We start from the raw sequence: 20,416 nt of genomic DNA, 5'->3' as shown, positions 1-20,416 counted from the left end.
TAGAATGTTCTACAAAAATATCTAGAGATGCTTATCCATAAGATGTCTTTAGATAAGTTTAGAATTATAGGAATGTTTTAGAAAGTTCTAGAGAATAAATGAAAACCTTTAGATGAATGTTGTGGTGGCAAGATCCTAACCATTGGTTAAGGAAGTGCCATTAGTATAAATAGGGGATGGTTGTATCATTTGATAACAAGCCAAAAAGTTTAGAAGCACTCAATACAAGCCTTTCTTCTTCTCTCAAAATCTTCCGACCTCTCTCAATCTTAAACACTTCCTTCTAGCCTTTAAAGTTTCCTCCCAACAAGGGCTACCTCCGCCTAGGTCGCCAGCCGCTCCTCCCACATCCTCGTCAACTTCGCAGGTTCATTCCCTTCATTCTAAACCCTCCTTCTTTACCTTCTGATAATGCTTTCAAAAATGAAATGATAATAGGTATTTGCCTCTGGTGTCGTTTTCAAGGATTTTGAAGGGATTCACTACTTCGATAATTTTGTTCTAAATGCTTTAGATTTTTGCTTTTGTCCTAGCACGCTGCGTTTAATTTTTTTCGACTGGTTAATTGCTCGCCTAAAAGCACCTTAATCGTAGTGTTAATGACTCTCTATTTTTGTATTTTCTTTTAATTACTATCTCTTTTTTAAAGACGTTCTAATTTATCCTGTTGTGCTGAAATGAGTTCATACATAGCAAGAAGATAGCGAGACATTTTTCATTGATTGTTTGTCTATGTATCTTGATTAAGAAGGCCTTTATTATCGTGTTACAAAATAAGCAAGTGTATTTACCTGCAGAGTGTGTTGTTGAAACTTTATATATATGAACATGGTTTGCAGCTTACAAACATATCCATCACCCTAGCTTTCAAAATTATAGATCTCATTATAGATATTATCTTACATTTATTCCCTTAGAGTTAGTTGCTGATGTAAGGGAGATTAGAATATTATTGATTTTGATTCCTTTTAGCTGATAAGGAAACAATTAATTCTTTTGAATGTGTCATAATTATCTCATAATTTTAGCACATGTATTTTTTTATCCTTGGTTAACTGTGTCATTTTTTCTATTCTTTTTAATGCTCATATCTCTTCTCTTTTCCTAACAGATAAGGATTTGAATTATGACAATTTCGCAGCTGGGTTAAAGGGAACTCTTCAAAATGATAAATATCTGTCTGATAGTATAATAAACCTCATGCTTGGCCCCTGGTTGGACTCACACTCTTTGCCCTAACTTACGTAAAAGCTTTTGGATTTGATTGGATTCATATTTGGTCTGATAGTATAATTAATGACACCTCTCTATGTTTTTAAGAAGTGGGATGCAAGATGCCTTTTCTGGCATGGGGTAAGTAGATAAGCAATTTTTTCTAGTTGTGTTGTTGCTACCCTTCCTTTGGATACGTCCCTAAACTTCTAAAAACAGATAATAAACATTTTATTAATTTAGTAATTTTAATGAATATTAACAATTTATTAGTAACATATAGAAAAAACTCTAATATATGGCCGTGCTAGTTTACTTTTATTTCGTAGCAGATATCGTAGGTAGTTTTTTTCCCAATAAGTTAGTAACTAATCACCAAGTCAGTATAGAATCTTCTCTCTTAAGCACATATAACTGGATCCACTATTATATAAAGTATTATAGTTGTCATAAGATATTATAATTATAAATGGTTGCAACAATGACTATCAACGTTTAATATTTAAATGATCCAATTTTAATGACTAATTTTCCATTAGCAACAAAGTGATATGTTTGTGCATAATTTTCCATTAGCCATTCTACTGGAACGGATCCTGTCACTCAAGAATAATGAGTCTTATCTTGATTATTTTTGTTGAGGCTGTTAGAGTTTCATGTGTAGTAACTATTGTTTTATATCCTGCCACACATTATTCTTTCTATCTTGAATATATTTTATTTCATGCTTTTAACTAGTTATAGTTTGAACACTTGTTCTTTGCCAAGTGGATCATTATTATTTTCCTCTTATAATAATGAGATTTTTTTTAAGAGATGAAACATAATATTTGGTAAATGAGTAATAAGGAGAAACAATAACGATCAACTTTAGTACTAAAGAAGATAATTGTGAAGAAAAAAAAATATTTTAATTTTTTTTGGGTACATTTCTTCACTTTATTTTATTATTTATTATATTTAATTTTTCTTTCTTTTATTATAGTGCAATAGGCATATTAGTTTTATTATAGTGCAATAGGCATATTAGTTCATAGGAATGTGAGTACTATGTAATGTATCAAAGTTATCATTCATGCAAAAATTTATGATAATAAGACAATGACAAACACTTATAACTAGTGCATGAATTATACGGTTTTAAGTACACAACTACATAATAACATTGTTTGTTTTAGGTGTTTGATGATTCATCACTAATATCAAAGGAGGTCATCACCAAAATAACACATCAATGGACAAGTTATTTCCTCCAACATGAAAATTAAGTTTTGATTAGGTGTTGTTTAAGTTTTGTTTAGATTACTTTTAGACTTAAAAGTTGAAGTTAGACTTTTGTTTACACTACACATTTTATGTTACACATCTTATAATTTATTTTGATTTTGGAACTCTTTATGATGTACTTGAATTGAACAATTTGAAATATATATTATGTTTTGAAAATTTTGTTTTATTTCAGATTTTGGTTTAGTGATTAAATAAATAAAATTAAAAAAACAAATTTAAATCTGTTATGGTCGCAACAGACTTAAATTTGCTAGCATTTTCACTAGTGCAATAAAGGGAAATGACACCGGTTATTTTCGTTTATAGGCACCGGTTCTGCAACCGAAGCATATACAGGCGAGGTAAAAAGGATAAGCTTAATGCCTCGGTTCTGAACTGAGTCAAAAAGGGATCGGTTTTCGCCTCGGTTCTCTTTTGAACTGAGGCCGTATCTTAGAAAATTCAATAAAAAAAAATTCAGAAAACTGCTGAACCGTTTTCTATATTGCCAGGTCCTTTTCCTAAAACCTTTAATACAGCAGCTCTGTCCAAGTACTTCGGATAGAATCCCAACTCAATCATTTTCATGATAGTTCTTGGAGTTACGCTCGAGTTAGACGCCAACTAATTCCAAAACACAAACCAACTCCAAAAATATGTTTTTTAGGCAAAATTGAGGTGCAATTTTCACTCAGGTAACAAAGATAATCAGTATTGGGTTTGGGTATGCAAGTCAGGAACAAGCTATCTAAATATTCCTCCATCAAATGTATATCCAAGCAGATTTTCAACATATATTCAAAATTATGTTCAGACAAAAGTTTGCTCATAGAACATATTGAAGTATGTGTTTAAAAGAATCAAAAGGTTCAGTTCTTCTGCATCAGAAAATCAGAAAATAATTAGGAGTTGAAGGCACCAAGGATTCATAATAGTTCAGAGTAACAGAAACATAACAGAGGAGATAAAACCAGCAAAACAAATGAAAAAAAGAATGAAAGAAACCAGGATTCATACTTATGCTAAAACCAATCTGATTTGCATGATAAATCTTTATCTTCTACAGTGTTCTTTCACTCTCGCAATTTCAAGATAGCTCCTTCCTTCTCCCCCATTTCCCAGTACAAAGAAATCACCTTTTCAATCATGCTAAAACCCAGCCGTCATCCTCGTTGACGCTGTCATCCTCGGCCTCCGAAGCGGAGCCGGACGGTCCCGCAACAGCTTCATCCACGGGGGTTGAGGGCTCGGGAGCGGGCTGGACCGGGTGCTACGCCAGCAGCTCCACCACTAGCACGAGCCGCACCAGGTGGTCCACGAACAGCACCAGACGATCTGAGATCGCGTCTGGTGGTGGAGTGAGATCGTGTCCGGTGGCGGTTCTGACTGGTCCTGGGTTTGATGGATCGAATTGGGTGGCGATTGATGGTGGGGTTGGGGTTGGGGTTGCGGGGTGGGAGGCGTAACGGGTTTGGGGGTGGGACGGGTCAAGATGAGGATGCGGCCATGGGCTTTGGGGGCAGAGATCCGCGGGAGCAGGTTGGATGCAACCATGGCTTTGGGCGGCGATAACGGAGCGACGGCGTTGAAGGAGAGGTTGGATGCAGAACCTTCCCTTCGTCTAGGTTTTAGGTTGCATCGACGGAGGCGGAGGCGCTGCGAGGGAGCGCGACGGCAATGGCGTCGAGGCAGCACGCCGGCAACGATGAGGGGGGAGCGTGACGGCGAGGCAGCGAAGCGGTTGCGCGAGAAGCAGGGGACGACGCAGCGGGAGGCAATGTTAGGCTGAATCTTGTGCGAGATTTGCGACAGAGTGGTGGCGACGGAGCGGCGGAGTAGTGGCGACGGAGAGGCGGAGCGGCAGAGTGATGGCTATGAGTTTTGAGCGAGAGAGAAGAAGAGGAACAATGAGAAGGAGGTTTGAGCGAGAGAGAAGAAGAGGAATAGTGAGAAGGGTACCGTGAAAGAAAAATATCTATGAGTATACTACCTCGGTTACAGATTTACCTGGGGTAATAGAGGCATACTGACTCCGTTTGAACCATACCCGATGCCTAAAGTTTCAGAAAATAATTAAAATTTAAAAACATATACGCGTTATATGCCTCGGTTGGCGCGTAACAGATGTTGGAAAGCTTTTCTGCTTTAGTTCTATTGATACCCGAAGCAGTAGACCTTATTCAAAAATTATGTTAGCTTCTATAACGTGATTTAAGTGCGCGCTGATGAGACTTTATACCTTGGTTTCTGACTTAACCGAGGCAGTAGACGTTTTACGCTTTAGTTTCCTATAAACCGAGGTATATAAGTTCTCAAAACTACAAAAATACCACTGCGCTTTTATACGCTTCGATTTCAGTAAAACCGAGGCATATATAGCGCGTTAAAAAGCTTCTTTTTTACTAGTGTTTTATTTACAAATGTATGAAAATCTAAACCTATTGGATAATAACAGACTTAAAATTTAAGTTTGTTGGTGAACAACAGACAAGTGAAGTCTGTTAGTCAAGATCATACTTAAAAAGCTTGAATTAAAGTACAACTCAAAAAAAATGAGCACATTAAATTAGTGGATTTAAAAAGAGAAAAAGCCATCGATAGGAAAAGGAAACATAAGAGGCATTATTAAGGGCCATATGAAAAATAAGGAAAGAAGAAGAAACACCTAGAATATGCAATCGACATTGGTTAGGGTTTTCTCGATAAATGTTTAAAAATAATCGACAATGATTTCTTTGTTATGAGAAATGAAGAAGAAACAAACAAGGGTGTGAGATGGGGAGACACAATCATGTGAGGGTTTCTTCTATCTAAGAAGAAGGAAAAAGAAAGGGTTTATGGGGGGTTTCTTTTATCCGAGAAAAAGGAAGAAAGAAGGGTGAGTGAGTGAATGATTGATTTAGGAGAGTTGTAGCGAGGGTTTCTTCGTTTTCAAATTAGAGAGATAAACAAATTTGGGGATGCAGTTTCGGAAACAATGCCTCTTGACTAGGTTAGATAAAAGTTTCGAAAATGAAAAAAGTTGGAGAAGAGGGTCATCCTAAGAAGGAAAATTTGATTTTAATAAATAATTTTTCAGTATGTAAAATCAAAAGGTAAAATTTGATTTTATTTACATACAGATTGTATATCATTACATACAGATTCTATCTTTTGCATATTTTTTCGCCATAACACACTTAAATTTCATACGATTTTTACATACATAAAATCAATGGGTAAAAATTCGTATGTGAAATCTGTATGTAACTCATTTTTCGAAATTTGTATGTAACTCATTTTTCGAAATTCATATGTTAAATTCGTTTATAATACCTACATTACCTTCAAATTAAATTTCGTATCTAAATATTGGTAAGTAACTCGAATTTTTCTTATAGTTTCTCATTCATATATTATGTTGTTATTGATTGTTTTAACAATAGCTTATCTTATACTTGTTTGTACTGTGTATATGTTTGTGTTTTGAAAAAATAGTATGAACTTAGTTATATGGAAATAAAAAATGTTGCAGATATTACGGATGCATGATGATGGAAAAGAACTCGATTTATTTAAAGTTTTTCTTTTATATTATGAACTTTTGAAATAATGTAATTGGATTCTTTATTTTGTCGTTATTTTTGTTAATTTTGAATTTTGGTAATTAGATAATATTTTTTTTAATCACTGACTTTGTTCGTTTTAAATGTGAGGTTTTTTTGTGAACACGGTTTCCGCTTTATAGAATAATTTGGGCCGGCACAAGTTGGAAGGTCACTTATGTGTGTGGTTTCGTTTCTTTTGGGAAGAGAGCGTGATCACAAACAGGAAGAGACAGATCACGGTCAAAGTGAGTCCATGCCCGCGTTTTAACTTTTGAATGTTATTGCACAACTTTTTAAAGGCAAAACAGCGTGATCGATGTGGAATCGCACTTTAGTTTTTATATTTGTTGATTTCTTCGAAGGTGTAGAAATTCAGATAGAGACTTGGTAAAAAATATAAGTCTGCGTTTAAACTTTTAAATATTGCCACACAGATAATCCTATGTGATCCAAGTCTTAATGTCTCCAACCATGGTGATATGGAGAGAGATGGTGTTATTGGTGATGTTCTTGCTGTTTCTAGTCCAACAGGTATGTGCTACGAAAGAGCAAGAGCATGCTACAGAGTGTCTCCCTTCTTTCTGTGGGAAAATCGCAAACATAAGTCGCCCATTTCGATTGAAAGGTGACCCAATACATTGCGGCGACAGAAGGTACGAACTGAACTGTGAAAATAATGTTACGGTGTTAAATTTGTACGGGAAAAAATATCATGTGCAGGCAATCAACTACGATAATTTCACAATCCGAGTGGTTGATCCGGGAGTTGAAGAACCAAGTTGCTCCTCCCTTCCACGCTATTTCCTGTCTCAATCCAATTTCAGTGATACTTATCTTGCTCACAACGTGGATCCATACCGAGTCACTCAATCCCAATTCTCTGAAGTTATTGGTTTTTACGAGAAGAGTCTTTTCAAGCACATAATCTACCTGAATTGCAGCCATCCAGTGAGTGAGAATCATAGGTACGTGAATACTACTCCGTTTGTGAAGTGGGAGTCAAAGGGATATATGTATGCCTTCGCCGGTAACTTAACAGCAGCGAGCTTTGAAGTTGGTTGTCGTATAAAGCTGGTTTCTCCGACGTCTTGGTGGGGTTTGGACGAAAATGAATATTCCTACACTGTGATGAATACGGCGCTACTTTATGGATTTGAGATGTCGTGGTTGCATTCCGCCTGTGATGATCATTGTGCAAACTCATCTTATGGCGAGTGCTATATGGACTCTTCCATCCTCAAGCTTCAATGCTCGCTCTCCTGCAATATATTGTACATGTCATCACTGCTAACTGACTGTGGTAAAGTTGCTCAAATGCAAGTTAAATTAATATTTTTAATCAAACGAAACCTTATGTATCATCTTCTTTAACTTTTTTTTCCATATTTAAATTTCTTCAATTCTCATTATACATGATAACTACTTATTTACCAATGATCAGCAAAACCATCTGTCTTTTTTTAATACTAATTTTCCATGCAAAGCTTCCCATGTCTACATTTATATATTTTCTATGATTAATACGTCATTCTATTCATTAAATTATTTTTTCTATTGCTTTACAAGAACATTGAAGAAGATATACGCTTTAACAGTTTTAAATAATAATAAATTTTAAATCTTGTTAAAGGGTATAACCTTAGTCATGATGCAGTATTCTTCGTCTCGGAGTGATAAAAGTAATTCTGAAAATGATATTTTCTTTCACTTTCAGGAAAAGCGACATGGTTACAGAGGATAGCTAATGGAGCATGTAAGAATAGTGTCATCTTAATTTACCTTCGCTTTGGTTATGAGCATGATAACAAGAATTGATTTTTACGTGTTATTACTATATTTAACCTATATTTTAAGATAATTTATTAACTCTACAAATATATATAATTTGATATCTATTAATCATGTAATAAAACATTGCTAAAAATATATGTTACTTTTCAATAATAATACATTTTAAAATAAGTAATGTTAGCATAACATACATTTATATTTATCTGACATAAATTACAAGAATAATGTAATTATAAAAGAATGAATTTTTATATTTTTTAAAAAATAAATAAAGAATAAAAATTTCAAATAAATATAAAAAATTATTTTGTATATGAAAATATAATTTTGTTTTGAAATAATTCAGTACAATAATTTACTTACTTGTCAAAATTTTAAACTATAACTTTATTGTATCGTATTAACCTAATTTAACAATGTAAAATATAAAACAGTTACCTAAAATAAACATAACCTTTCATTTTAACCCTTTATACGGCAAAAAATTATATTTATACTTTATTTTTGACATCTTAAAATTAATTTAGTACTAAACGAACACTAATGAAGACATGAAATTTACAAAATGTAGCAACATTATAACTAAATTTATTGATTAAGTTAGAAAGAAAATTTACTTTTTCTAATGTTGTTGTTATATTATTATTATTATTATTATTATTATTATTATTATTATTATTAATATTATTATTATTATTAATTTGACGTCTACTATCAAATTTTGGAAACCAAATTCATGTTTTATTTTAACAAATATATTACTTATTGTATCTCTTGTTAATTAACTTTCTTATCAAAGATATATATTTTTCACGCTATTTACTTATTCAAGTTTGCTTTTCTTGCAGATTATTTTGTGATTTATGTTGGGGCAGGTGAGTTTTTCAACTTCTTTACGCTGAAAATAACATTAGTCATGTGCTGGTTTTATAGAACATTTATTATAATAGTTTGTATACATCTAAATAAACTTTGAATCTTAAGAAACTAGATTTCACACTATTTGTGCACTTTAGAAATAAAGTGTACGAATTGATTAAAAATCAACAATTGAAAATTATTATAAAATCCAATACTCATATAACAAACTTTAAAATTATTTATATAATTATTATACTTTACCTTTTAACATGCACTATTCTCACCTTAGAATAGAAAAATTCAGGAAGTTATATTTATATGTTATTCCACTTACATATTTCTTTCTTCACAACTATATTTCTGATTTGACTTTTAGGACTGGTTCAAACTATAAAAGGAAACCTAAGATTTCAAATATACATCTTCAACTTTAAATCAGTATCACGGATGATTGGAAGCTATGGTCTACCATTATTCTTGCTAGTCAGGATTTTGTTTGGGGTGACATTACTTATTGCGCTTCTGATATACAAATGGCGTAAAAGGCATCTGTCAATGTATCAAAATATTGAAAATTATCTAGAACACAATAACTTGATGCCTATTAGATACTCATATAAGGAAATCAAGAAGATGGTTAAAGCTTTCAAAGAAAAATTGGGTGAAGGAGGTTATGGCTCAGTGTTCAAGGGAAAGCTCTCTTGTGGAACTTGCGTGGCAATAAAAATGATGGATAAATCAAAAGGTAATGGACATGATTTTATAAGTGAAGTTGCAACTATTGGAAGAATTCATCATCAAAACGTGGTACAATTAATTGGATTTTGTGTCGAAGGTTCAAGACGTGCTCTTGTTTATGAATTCATGTCCAATGGATCTCTTGATAAAATTATTTTTTCAAAAGATAAAACTATAGATTTTGATTATAACAAAATATATCATATATCAATCGGGATAGCTCGTGGGATTGCTTATCTCCACCATGGATGTGAGATGCAAATTCTGCATTTTGATATAAAGCCCCACAATATTCTACTAGATGACAATTTCATTCCAAAGGTCTCTGATTTTGGATTGGCTAAACTATATCCGGTAGATAATAGCATTGACACCATGACAGCAGTGGGAGGAACAATTGGATATATGGCTCCAGAATTGTTTTATAAAAACATTGGAAGAATATCCCATAAGTCTGATGTTTATAGTTTTGGGATGCTTTTGATGGAAATGGCAAGCAGAAGGAAAAACTTAAATTCCCATGCCGAGCATTCAAGTCAAATTTTCTTTCCTTCTTGGGTTTATGAAAACATAAGAGAAGAGAAGGATATAGAAATGGAAGATATCACAAAGGAGGAAAAGAAAATAGCAAAGAAAATGATCATAGTTGCACTTTGGTGTATACAAATGAATCCAAATGATCGTCCCTCCATGAACAAAGTGGTAGAAATGCTTGAAGAAAAGATGGAAAACTTGGAAATCCCTCCAAATTTTTCTTTATATCCATATGAAGCTAGTGAATACTCCAAACAAACAATTGTAAGTGAATTTGTTAGTTCTTCTAGTTATTCTACGAAAATTTCTATAAATCCTACAATAAAGAATAGTAGTTGATTTTGTACGATGGTTATTTATTTTCATCTACCTTATTATATTGAACATTTCCTCATCTATAGTATGTCATTTGAATATATTACCTTTCCTTGTTTTTATAAGTTGAAAAATTGGTTTCTAACTATAAAATTTTGTTCAAATTTCTACTTCAATCTCCGTACTCATTCACATATTTTAAGAGCAGACAAACCGTGATGTCTCTGTTACCTCTTCGTTAGTGCAGGTTGTGCTATTATGATAAATCATGTCTCTAAAACGTATATTATTTTCCAATAATATAAATACTTATCCTTCAAGAAATGTGGCTTCACATGAAGTTTTCTTACATTAGAAAAATTGTTTTTGAATATGTTTATTAGATCAAAGCTAGCTATTAACACTACAAGAAAAATCATAGTTACATACGGTCAAAATCCGTATATAACCTTCAAAATCCGTATATAAAATGATATTACATACGGATTATATACGGATAAAAATCTGTATATAAAACAAGCGTAGATAAGTTATATACGGATATATCCGTATATAATTTACATACGGAAAAATCCGTATATAATTTACATACGGAAAAATCCGTATATAAAATCTGTATATAATTATATACAGAAAATCCATATATAATTATATACGGAAAATTCGTATATACAATCCATATATAATTTATGATTTTATAAAGAAAAAGATAGGTGATTCTGCATCTGCATTTAATAGTTATGAGTTTCAATAGCTGATAAAAGTCAACATAACTAACAAATTGCCAAAAAGCATCTAACATAACATCCAAATATAATTAATTTTGCAGCAATCCAGTTAATACTTTTAATATAACATACTAATAATTCCAAAGGAAAAAGTTTATTACAAACCATCTAATATATATATATATATATATATATATATATATATATTATAATATTTTACACCCAAAATCTGAAACGAAAACTTATCTTGCTATATAATATATAACTTAATAAATGTAATATATATAACAATATATCAATCATGACTAACATCCCATACAATAAATATATATGCCCTGCATCCACACTATACAAATATATATTAAACAAGATTTTAACCAACTAATACAATAAAATATTTATGTAGCATTTGAATCAACACAACAAAAAATTTTCTGCAGCATTTTTACATCCAAACATCAAATAATTTCCTGCAACATTTTTATCAAAACAGCAAATAATTTTCTGCAGCATTTGAATCAAAACAGTTTTTCAGCAGATTTTTATTCTGAAACAACAACAGTTTATGCAGAACTCTTGAGACAGTATACATAGCAATATCAAGGCACAATACTTACATAAATCAGTCATCAATTACTCCAACCCAGATCAACGTAGCTCATCGGTTTGGTGGGAATCCCCAGTCTAACTAATTCAGTTCAAATATATACACGTTCATACACTCCTTTATTCTTGACATATAACCATCCCATAAAGAAAACCCATTCTAATATTTCATTCACAAAACAGAGCATACATCATATACTTACTTTTTCAGACTCATACATGTCACTAACTGCAGCCCAAGCAAAGATAACAACACCCATACACATCTATTTCTCAGAATAAATACATTCATACACTTATTTCAGTTATTATCAACAATATTATAAAATTTCCAGAATCCAAAGACACCATTACAATTCATAGAACAACAAGATACAAGATCAAAATCAATTTAACTCTCCCATACCTTGGCCTTTGTTTTCTTTTCCTATTTTCGTTAGCTCTTGAGACTCTTTTTCTCTCTTTCCTTTATGTGATTCCCACTTCTTCTCCCACTCATTCCCTTCTTAACTCTGCTAATTTCGTTTCTCTCCGGACATAATTGCTTCCTCTCACGTCCCATTGCACAATGGATTCCAGGATTTGATGGCTTCTAGGCGAGGAAGAAGAAATGAGAAGAGAGGATAAGAAAAAGGAAAAGAGGAACCAAACCTAGCACAAAACCTTTTATTGGTTTTCCTACAGAGCAATAGATCATTGCTCTTGAGCATAAGCCAAGAAAACTTTCCAGAAACCAAACCTATTACAAAAGAATGGTATAATAGTATCATATACCTCTCTGTAGTAATAACACTTTGGACTTCAATACTAATTTAGCAACTTGTAATCACAACCAGAACAATTATGTTTGAGCTTTATCATCTTTTGTTATAGCTTTTCCAACCTGCAATGACAAAGAAAAGTTTAATGAAGTTCAATCCAGTATGAAAATTTGAACAAAAAGGTTAGACCATGGTAGTTATTGAGGGTATTAACTAGTAATCACCATTAACTCTCGGAATACCAGCACAGAAAAGCATCCCTACGGTTCTTTCTGCACAGATAGACTGCCAACACAGAAAAGAAGAAGCAGGGCTCAAAAGAAGTCAAATCTTCAAGTCAAATACCAAATATCATGGCAGTTATAAAATGGTGGCACTAAGTTAAGCAAAAAAGGATTGGAAAAAGAACTCAAATACCAAATGCATGTCAGTCACAAAGTCAATATATATTTTACACAAAGTCACTTTAATGGTGAATAATGGAATAAAAGTGTAATATATATACCAAAAGCATTAACTGCACAGGTGTCAACACGATTGGGTGTGACTTCGGTAGCTTCAATTTCAAGCCATTGGCCACTTTCATGCTTTCTTTTCTATAGAGATATAAAATGTTTACAACCATCCCTGAAATTTCATCCTATTCTTTAATTTCACCTTGTTGGTAACGGCATGAGCTACTTCCTCTAAAGAAGATGAAATAAAAAAAATATTCCAGCACCACCCAAACATCCATCATCGTATGTCTCCTTTCCCAGAACATCCCTATTACTAAATGCAAGTAAATTAAATGTGCTCTTCATTCAACTAGAAACCAACGTTGGAAGCATAGCATGTGCAGCAAGAATGCATTTCAATTACCATTGGCTTAAATCCACTAAAATGCAATACATAGAAATAAGATAATGCATGACACATCATATACCAATTCACGTAACCATTCCAAAGAATAAGCATTTAAAATAATTTAAAAGAAGACCCTTTTAGCTCCTAGATGAATAACGTGGCAGCAGCCCTTGATTGGCATATTCTTCCACTTGAAATGCAATTAATCACTGTGCCCTTACTCCATCTATTCTACGTGCAACACCTATTTGCTCCTCATTCCCTAAAGGCAAACGCAATAGCCCTCCTCATTCTAGCACCCCTTCTTTTTTTTTTTCTCAATTGCAAAAAAACGTGAACACTTAAGGAATCAAAATAATTGGCAGCAAATAAAATAAACTAAAACTACTCCTAAGCTGGAATAAAAAATTTGAAAGTATTCTAAACAAATGAAAGTGTGCTTCTCTTCTCTCCATGCTGCACCAACTCAGAAATAAAAGAAATATGCATCATGTAAGCCACTTCTCTTTTCTTCACGTAAATCACCAACCACCCTTTCAGTTTTGCTTTCTAAAGTGGATGAATTCTTCTCCACATGGCAGCTGCACCAACTCAAGCTGTGACCCCACTTACTTTCAATGACCGTGCTCTCCTCTTTCATCAAAGAAAGAAAATAATTTGACACCTTGTGCAAGTTCTTTCAACTCAAATAAATCAGCTTTTTCTAAAAGAAACCACAAATCACCGTGAGCAACAATCTAATCACCAAATGAAAATGACAAAAGCTACCAACATGCACACTTCTTCACAACAAAATAACACTAATATAAAAATAAAAATCTGGTTCAAACATAAAGACAAAAACAAGAACAAGACCATGTGTTCTTCAAAATTCTCCTCGGTTTCAACATAGACAAGAAAACTAAAAACCTTCTGCAGCGTCACCATCCATCTAAGAAAGGAGAATGAAATGCTTCTATTCCACTAATCCCACGACAGCTCCCCTTTTTCCTGGTTAAAGTGCTTCCAGCTTGCAAAGAGTAAATGCATCACTTCCAATATCCAGAAAAATTGTGTTCTTTCTTTTCATCAATCAACAATATTCATATCCACTGAACCTCTGAACCAGTTTTTATCACTACTATTTTCCACTACCTTTACCTCCACAACATAACACAAGCGCTAACTTCCCTAAAGCTCCCCATAATTCATAATTTTTTTCGGAGTTCGAAAGTCAAACTCAAAAGTCTAGCATCCAAACAGTTGAAAGTAAATGAAAAAAAATGCATTCATTTGAAAAAGGAAAAACCCTCCTCACCAAAATCAAATCTCTACAATCTAACAAAACTAAGCTGAACCCACTCAGATGTCAAATTAAGAAATTCAAAATCAAACCCATAACATCCAAAAAAAAGCAAAGTATTGCTTATCATATTACTCGGTAATAGAGAAAAACTAGTAAATCCCTAATTCTAAAATCTTTTCATGCTTATTAACGAATTATTGCGGGTAACCTGAATGAATTAAACACAGATTAGGGTTGACCCTTTTTCGATTTTACGCAATACTAGCATTAGAGATTACTACGAAAATTAAGGAAGAAAGGATTACTTACAAGATGAAGGTCTTAGCATCATCTTAACGAAGACCGCAACTGAACCACGGAGGTGAAACGAAGGTGCTGAACGAGATTCCTCAACGAGGCACAAGGAGATTTAGGGAAAAGGTTTTTCGCACGAACACAGCTCGAGTGTTTCAGTGCGTTCGAGATATGAGAGTTTCAATGCATCGAGAGTGGATGGTTGAAGTTAGGGTTCGAGAGAGATTTGAGAGAATCAATGCGTGGAGAGTGGAGAGTGCATGGAGAGTGAAGAATTGAAGTTAGGGTTGCAGAGACATTTGAGAGAATCAGTGCGTAGAGAGTGGAGACTTAAGGTTAGGGTTGCAGAGAAATTTGGGAGAATTAGTGGAGAATGCAGAGCTAGGGATCGAGAGAGATTCGAGAGAACACACCTCAAGCGAGGATTCCACCAAACAAGGTTCGCTGCATCGCTAAATAATTATTGGCGATTTTTCTAAAATCGCTGTCATTTCCAGGGGTTTTACACAAACTTTCGGTATTAGCGGGAGTTTCTCATAAACCGTTGAAACTAACCGGGGTTTGTTTAAACCGTCAAAAATAACCGAGGTTCTAAACCGCCAAAAATGTATATAGATCACATTTTTTTATTGTGATAAAATTGGATTATGATAAAAGTAGTTTTGGTGACAAAACAAATAATAAATTAATATGAACTAAAATTGAATATTATTGTATAAAATAAACTACATTGTTCAACATATTAATATGATTCATACAACTAATTGTTGATATATAAAAATTAAAAAGAAATATGTTCAATACATATGTTCAATACGAAAAATATGACTGATAAAAATATTCAATAACAATATCTAATTTTCTTCTTTTTCATTACATTCATTGTTTGGCACGCTTGCTTGATCAAATACCTACAATATATAACATAATAATTAATCTATAATATATTTAATAAAAAAAATCATACAAATAAATTTTGCAATTACTACCAAAGATGGTTGAAATATGGAAAGCTGTGAAGTCAATGGACCTTAATGATTTTGCAACAAAAGTGTGTTCATTGCCTTCATGATGTCAATGAAGATACCTGTAACAGAAAAATTTATTTAAAAAGTAAGAAAAATGATACCTAACAAGTTAATCTTAAAAGGAACAAACCAAGTAAATATTTATAAAATATTCATTAACCTGATATTGTAATTCAACATTAGAAGGAGTAAATGAAGATGATCCACTATGAGAACGAACATGAACTCCAAAGACTTTAGATGGGCAAGGACCCAAACCTAGACCACGAACACATATGTTAACACTCCGGCAAGTGTACCGAATCTTATCAAGTAATAAACATGGTAAGACCAAGTATCATTTTTCCCTATAGACTCACGGCCTAAACAGTTATGTGATTTCTTGATTAAATAAGACTTGAACACAAAATCTTTTGGTTTAAAATGCAAATACAGAAAAGTAAATATGATCAATTGGACAAAAATGCAGAGATGAACGGATGAATTTGATATTATGGGATGAATATGTTGTTGGGGTTAGATTTCACCTAGTTTATTCTCATGTATATACGAATTCTACTTCTTCATTAATGTCAATGTCACTATCTAAAGTACTTAAAACTCGATTCCTCGGCGAAAAAAGCCTATCCTTAATTACTAGGTCATAATTCCTTGCATCCTTAACAATTAATTCTACATTACGATTAGTAGCTTAAGACAACCAAAACTCATACCCCCATTCCTGAGCAATACTGCTTATGGGAGTAATTCTCCAGAACCTGAATTGTAAGATACCTTCCAGTACTCATGCAAATCATACATCATGCTAATGAATGAGTTAAACAAAGCAAACATTGAGTGAAGAAGAATTACCCTAACAATTAATGAAAGAAGCATATATAATTAAGAATCAATTCAATAAATGAGAGTTTACAAAGGTTTACATCATTCCCCAACAACAAATAGAATTTAGTTCACCATTGGCATGGTGAAACTAGATGAATAATGGAAAAGAATGAAAGATAAAACCCTAGAAGTTGAACATAAGAGCTTCTGCATCCAAATCTGCCTCCGAGAGGTCAAAGGATGTGTTTCTACACCTCTTCTGTCAAAAGATATAATCCCTAGGACGTCCAAGTCCTTAAATAGAACATAAAAATAACAGAAAATGGTCCAAGCCCACGAAACTGGCGCTCAGCGTCCCACTTAGGGTGCCCAGGCGGCGTGCTGAATCATATGATGCTCAGGGTCAGCTCAAAAGGCAAGCAGGCGTGGTGCGACTCGAGGAAGTGGTGCTCAACGCCCCAAAAAGGGCACTCATGTGAGAGCCAGGGACTTCCTACGCTGAGGGCTTCAGAAAAAGGGCAGCCAAGCGTGAGACAGTGTAATCCGGTGTTGAGGGCCCCTAAAATTGCGCTCAGCGTTGTTGTGATCCTCCTTTCTGACGCTTTTCTAGCTCTTCCTGAGTTCCAACTCCTTACTACTTCAACTCTTCTTCCAAATCATCTTAATTGCTGTTGAAAACAAGGAAATCTAGCACTAAATCATTAAATTCACCTTCAACTCTCTTATTCACACAAAATATGATTTCAAGCTAGTTTCTAAGTCAAAAAGGGTGTTTTTAGTATCAAAATTAAGTATCAAATAACGGTAAATTCAACCGTTATCAGCGTCCATAATGCTTTTGGCTTCCTAAAACATGAGCCAATGAATCTGAATTGGATATTTCTTTTGATTAAGACGATGATGTTGTAGATTCATATGTTTGAATTTTTTCCTACGTACAACGTAATCAATGATGCCAGTATTAAAAACATTTCATTTGTATAAAGAGATAATCTATCATGATTTTGTAGAAAATATAGAAAGAAAAGAAGTTGGTTGTGTTTAAGAAGAAAAGAAATGATAGAGAAAAGCCATTGGGGAAGGGAAGGACTACTAAATCAGCAAGTCATGTTTCTTCACCCGGTGCTATAAGAAGTCCAAGGTCAGTTTCAACCCCAAAGGATGCTAGATGGGGTAGTCAACTATCTCAACATTTAAATCGGTCTGCTTGGTCAGTTGGTTAGGTATACCTATTTCATGCTTACCTATTCTTTAACTACATAGTGAAGATATATGCATTCAAACAACCACATGATTAACCTTTTAATTATCTATGCATTCAGATTTAAAACAATCCGACACTTTTAAGTTCCTATAGTTTTGTAAAAATAGTTATAACAACAAAAATCTGCATGGAATCTTGGTGAAGCAGCAAGGTCATAAGTAGGAATGGAAACTATCCAAACTTCGTTGGTCTTCTTAGGTATGTCATCACTGATAAAAGCTTTGTTGGTCTTCTTATGGGTAGCTATCCAAACTTCTCCTTTGTTAACTTTGTGCCCACTCTCTCTTTGCTATGAAAATTAACGAATGCTTATTAGGTATGTCATAAATATTATGAGAAAAAAAATTGAAGATAAATAATGCTTCACCATTTCTTCTTTCTTCCTTGCAATGCTCTTGGACCCCTGCAAGCAAGAGTTTGTTTTGTACTATTGTGCTTCCTTTTTAGGGCAATCTCCTAACATTGTCATAAAAAAAGTTATTAAATCATAACAAAATTTTATGAAAAGAAATATAGGTTTTACCTTTGTTCTTTCATCAAGTCGATATTCAACAAAAGAATACTAGTGATTTCTATATATGCCTTCCGGAGCCATGACAATCAGTTCATCTCTAGTACACGTGCCATCATCTCTTTGTTGCCACAATTCTTTTCGACAATCTCTCCATTTATGATTAAGCGCTTTCAAGATGTAATTGATTTGAATATCGGAATTCACTGCAAACTTTGCCTTCAAAATAGGTTTTAATCAAAATTAACAACAATTACCAAATAAATCAATTGTGAATGCCTTCTTCATAATGGTATTCTAAATTTACATTACTTACTTGAATGATATTTTTAATTACGTCTTCTTTGTAATCTTTAGGAATATTTTTCCAAGTAGAATAACAAATAGAGAATGCCTTGACGTTTCTAGTAATACTCCCTAAGAACCAATTCAATAATGCGCCACCATCTCCAATTGGTTGATACTTATCATTCCAACGTACAATAATCCTTTCATTTTGAGGCAAATTCCAAACATCATTTCTTTTTAAGTGTTTGGTAGTCATACTTTGTTCATATGTGAAGAAATAAAATTTGTGTCAAATACCCTTGTGTCAAACAACTTCAACAGTAAATATTCATATAAGGAACATAATGCAATCATTATTATGTAGAACTTGTGTGACATCAACCAACCATGATCCCTTGTGTGTTGGTGGTCTTTCTTGTTCAACTTCCAACAAAATATCCTGATTTTCATCTTGTTCATGTTCATCTTGTACATGAGAATTTCCTCCAACTTGAGGTGGTGAATGAAGAGCATCTCCATTTAAGGACTACACAAGAATGCTCTTAGATAATTGTTTTCTTTAGAGGAATGGGCTACTAGTCCACATGCTACTAAAAGTGAGGAATTTACAATTACTAAATTCCTCTTAAAGCAACAGTCTATTATCTCAATTCTAGGTAAGCTAATTACACCTAAATTTTTCCTACCAAGTAGCATTATCTTTTTTGTTCTCATAAACTTATTTTTTATTGTCTTAGATATTAATATGACAAAAATTTCAATCCAGATATGGAGTGTTGAATGGTTTATATGAAACATTTGAAAGAATGGTTTTGGATGTAAGCACAAGAATTACAATTGATCAATAACTTAAAAAGTTCAAGAGAGCTAAGGAGCCTTTTGGAATGGACAAGGCAATAGGTACTAGAAATAAGAAACAAGTCCTAGCTTTGACTTAATCATTAACCAGAACCTCATATCATGCCTTCAAGCATTTTCATTAACTAGCTAAAACCTCATGCACCAAACCAGTTTATTTGATTTAGCTCTACAAACTCAATTTTAGAAACCAAATTACAGTAGTACATGTTAATTTCAATGTGACTTTCAATTCAGCAACACACATAAGTGTTAGTGAATAACCCCAAGAGTTCATCCAATTAAAACCATCTATGAGGAAAGCTACAAAATTGCATCATCAAATATTGCGCATTTAATTCATTTAAAGTCTAAATACAGTTTCCTAACTAGGCTATAATCAATTTTAAGACACAACCACACAACCATCAGACTTTGAATGGAGTCAATTATTGAAGGAAACAGAACACTTAATACATTAACTTGAACTGATGACTGAACAACAACTTCATTTGGGGGTTGTCCAAAGGAATCAACTTGAACTGTTGACTGAAAAATAACTGCATTTGGGGACTGAATAGGTGCAGGAGTGCATGGACTTTGGCTTATCAAAGGTAAATTTAGTTTGTATGTTCCTACAAATAAATGAATGTCAAAAAATGATAACAACATGAATAAAACAAGTATTAAACATTCAGAAAAGGGAACTTACTTCTTTGAGGGGCAGATAGAGAGGGAGAGGATTGGACTAGAGGAGTTGCACTTTGAGCTGCTGGTGGATGATTAACTATATGACCCATGTATAAGAGGCACTTTGCAGTGTATGATGTTGTGTC

At 33.3% G+C, this 20,416-nt stretch overlaps 1 protein-coding gene and 1 long non-coding RNA gene across 2 annotated transcripts; both read left to right on the top strand.

Annotated features, from left to right (window-relative positions):
• Positions 1-210: 210 nt before the first annotated feature.
• Positions 211-1,378, top strand: LOC128197681 (uncharacterized). The gene is made up of 2 exons (XR_008250307.1): positions 211-367; positions 1,112-1,378. It is a non-coding gene; the product is annotated as an uncharacterized LOC128197681 (long non-coding RNA).
• A 4,821-nt stretch (positions 1,379-6,199) lies between these two features.
• On the top strand, positions 6,200-10,338 carry LOC108336862 (LEAF RUST 10 DISEASE-RESISTANCE LOCUS RECEPTOR-LIKE PROTEIN KINASE-like 2.5). The gene is made up of 5 exons (XM_017573308.2): positions 6,200-6,313; positions 6,503-7,368; positions 7,783-7,821; positions 8,708-8,734; positions 9,097-10,338. The coding sequence occupies exons 2-5, from the start codon at positions 6,528-6,530 to the stop codon at positions 10,329-10,331; spliced, it is 2,142 nt and encodes a 713-aa protein (XP_017428797.1). The 5' UTR covers positions 6,200-6,313; positions 6,503-6,527; the 3' UTR covers positions 10,332-10,338.
• Positions 10,339-20,416: the final 10,078 nt, after the last annotated feature.

This window comes from Vigna angularis, chromosome 7 (assembly GCF_016808095.1).
Source record: "Vigna angularis cultivar LongXiaoDou No.4 chromosome 7, ASM1680809v1, whole genome shotgun sequence".
Classification (NCBI taxonomy): domain Eukaryota; kingdom Viridiplantae; phylum Streptophyta; class Magnoliopsida; order Fabales; family Fabaceae; genus Vigna; species Vigna angularis.
The sequence above is the reverse complement of the archived record's forward strand: the minus strand, read 5'-3'. Positions and strand labels throughout refer to the sequence as shown.

What these genes read in the sequence shown, in the direction of transcription:
- LOC108336862 (XM_017573308.2), top strand. Translation starts at nt 6,528, where the DNA reads ATGTCTCCAACCATGGTGATATGGAGAGAGATGGTGTTATTGGTGATG. An exon ending in ATCACTGCTAACTGACTGTG is followed by an intron (nt 7,369 to 7,782) that starts GTAAAGTTGCTC and finishes TTTCACTTTCAG; the next exon opens with GAAAAGCGACATGGTTACAG. An exon ending in GAGGATAGCTAATGGAGCAT is followed by an intron (nt 7,822 to 8,707) that starts GTAAGAATAGTG and finishes CTTTTCTTGCAG; the next exon opens with ATTATTTTGTGATTTATGTT.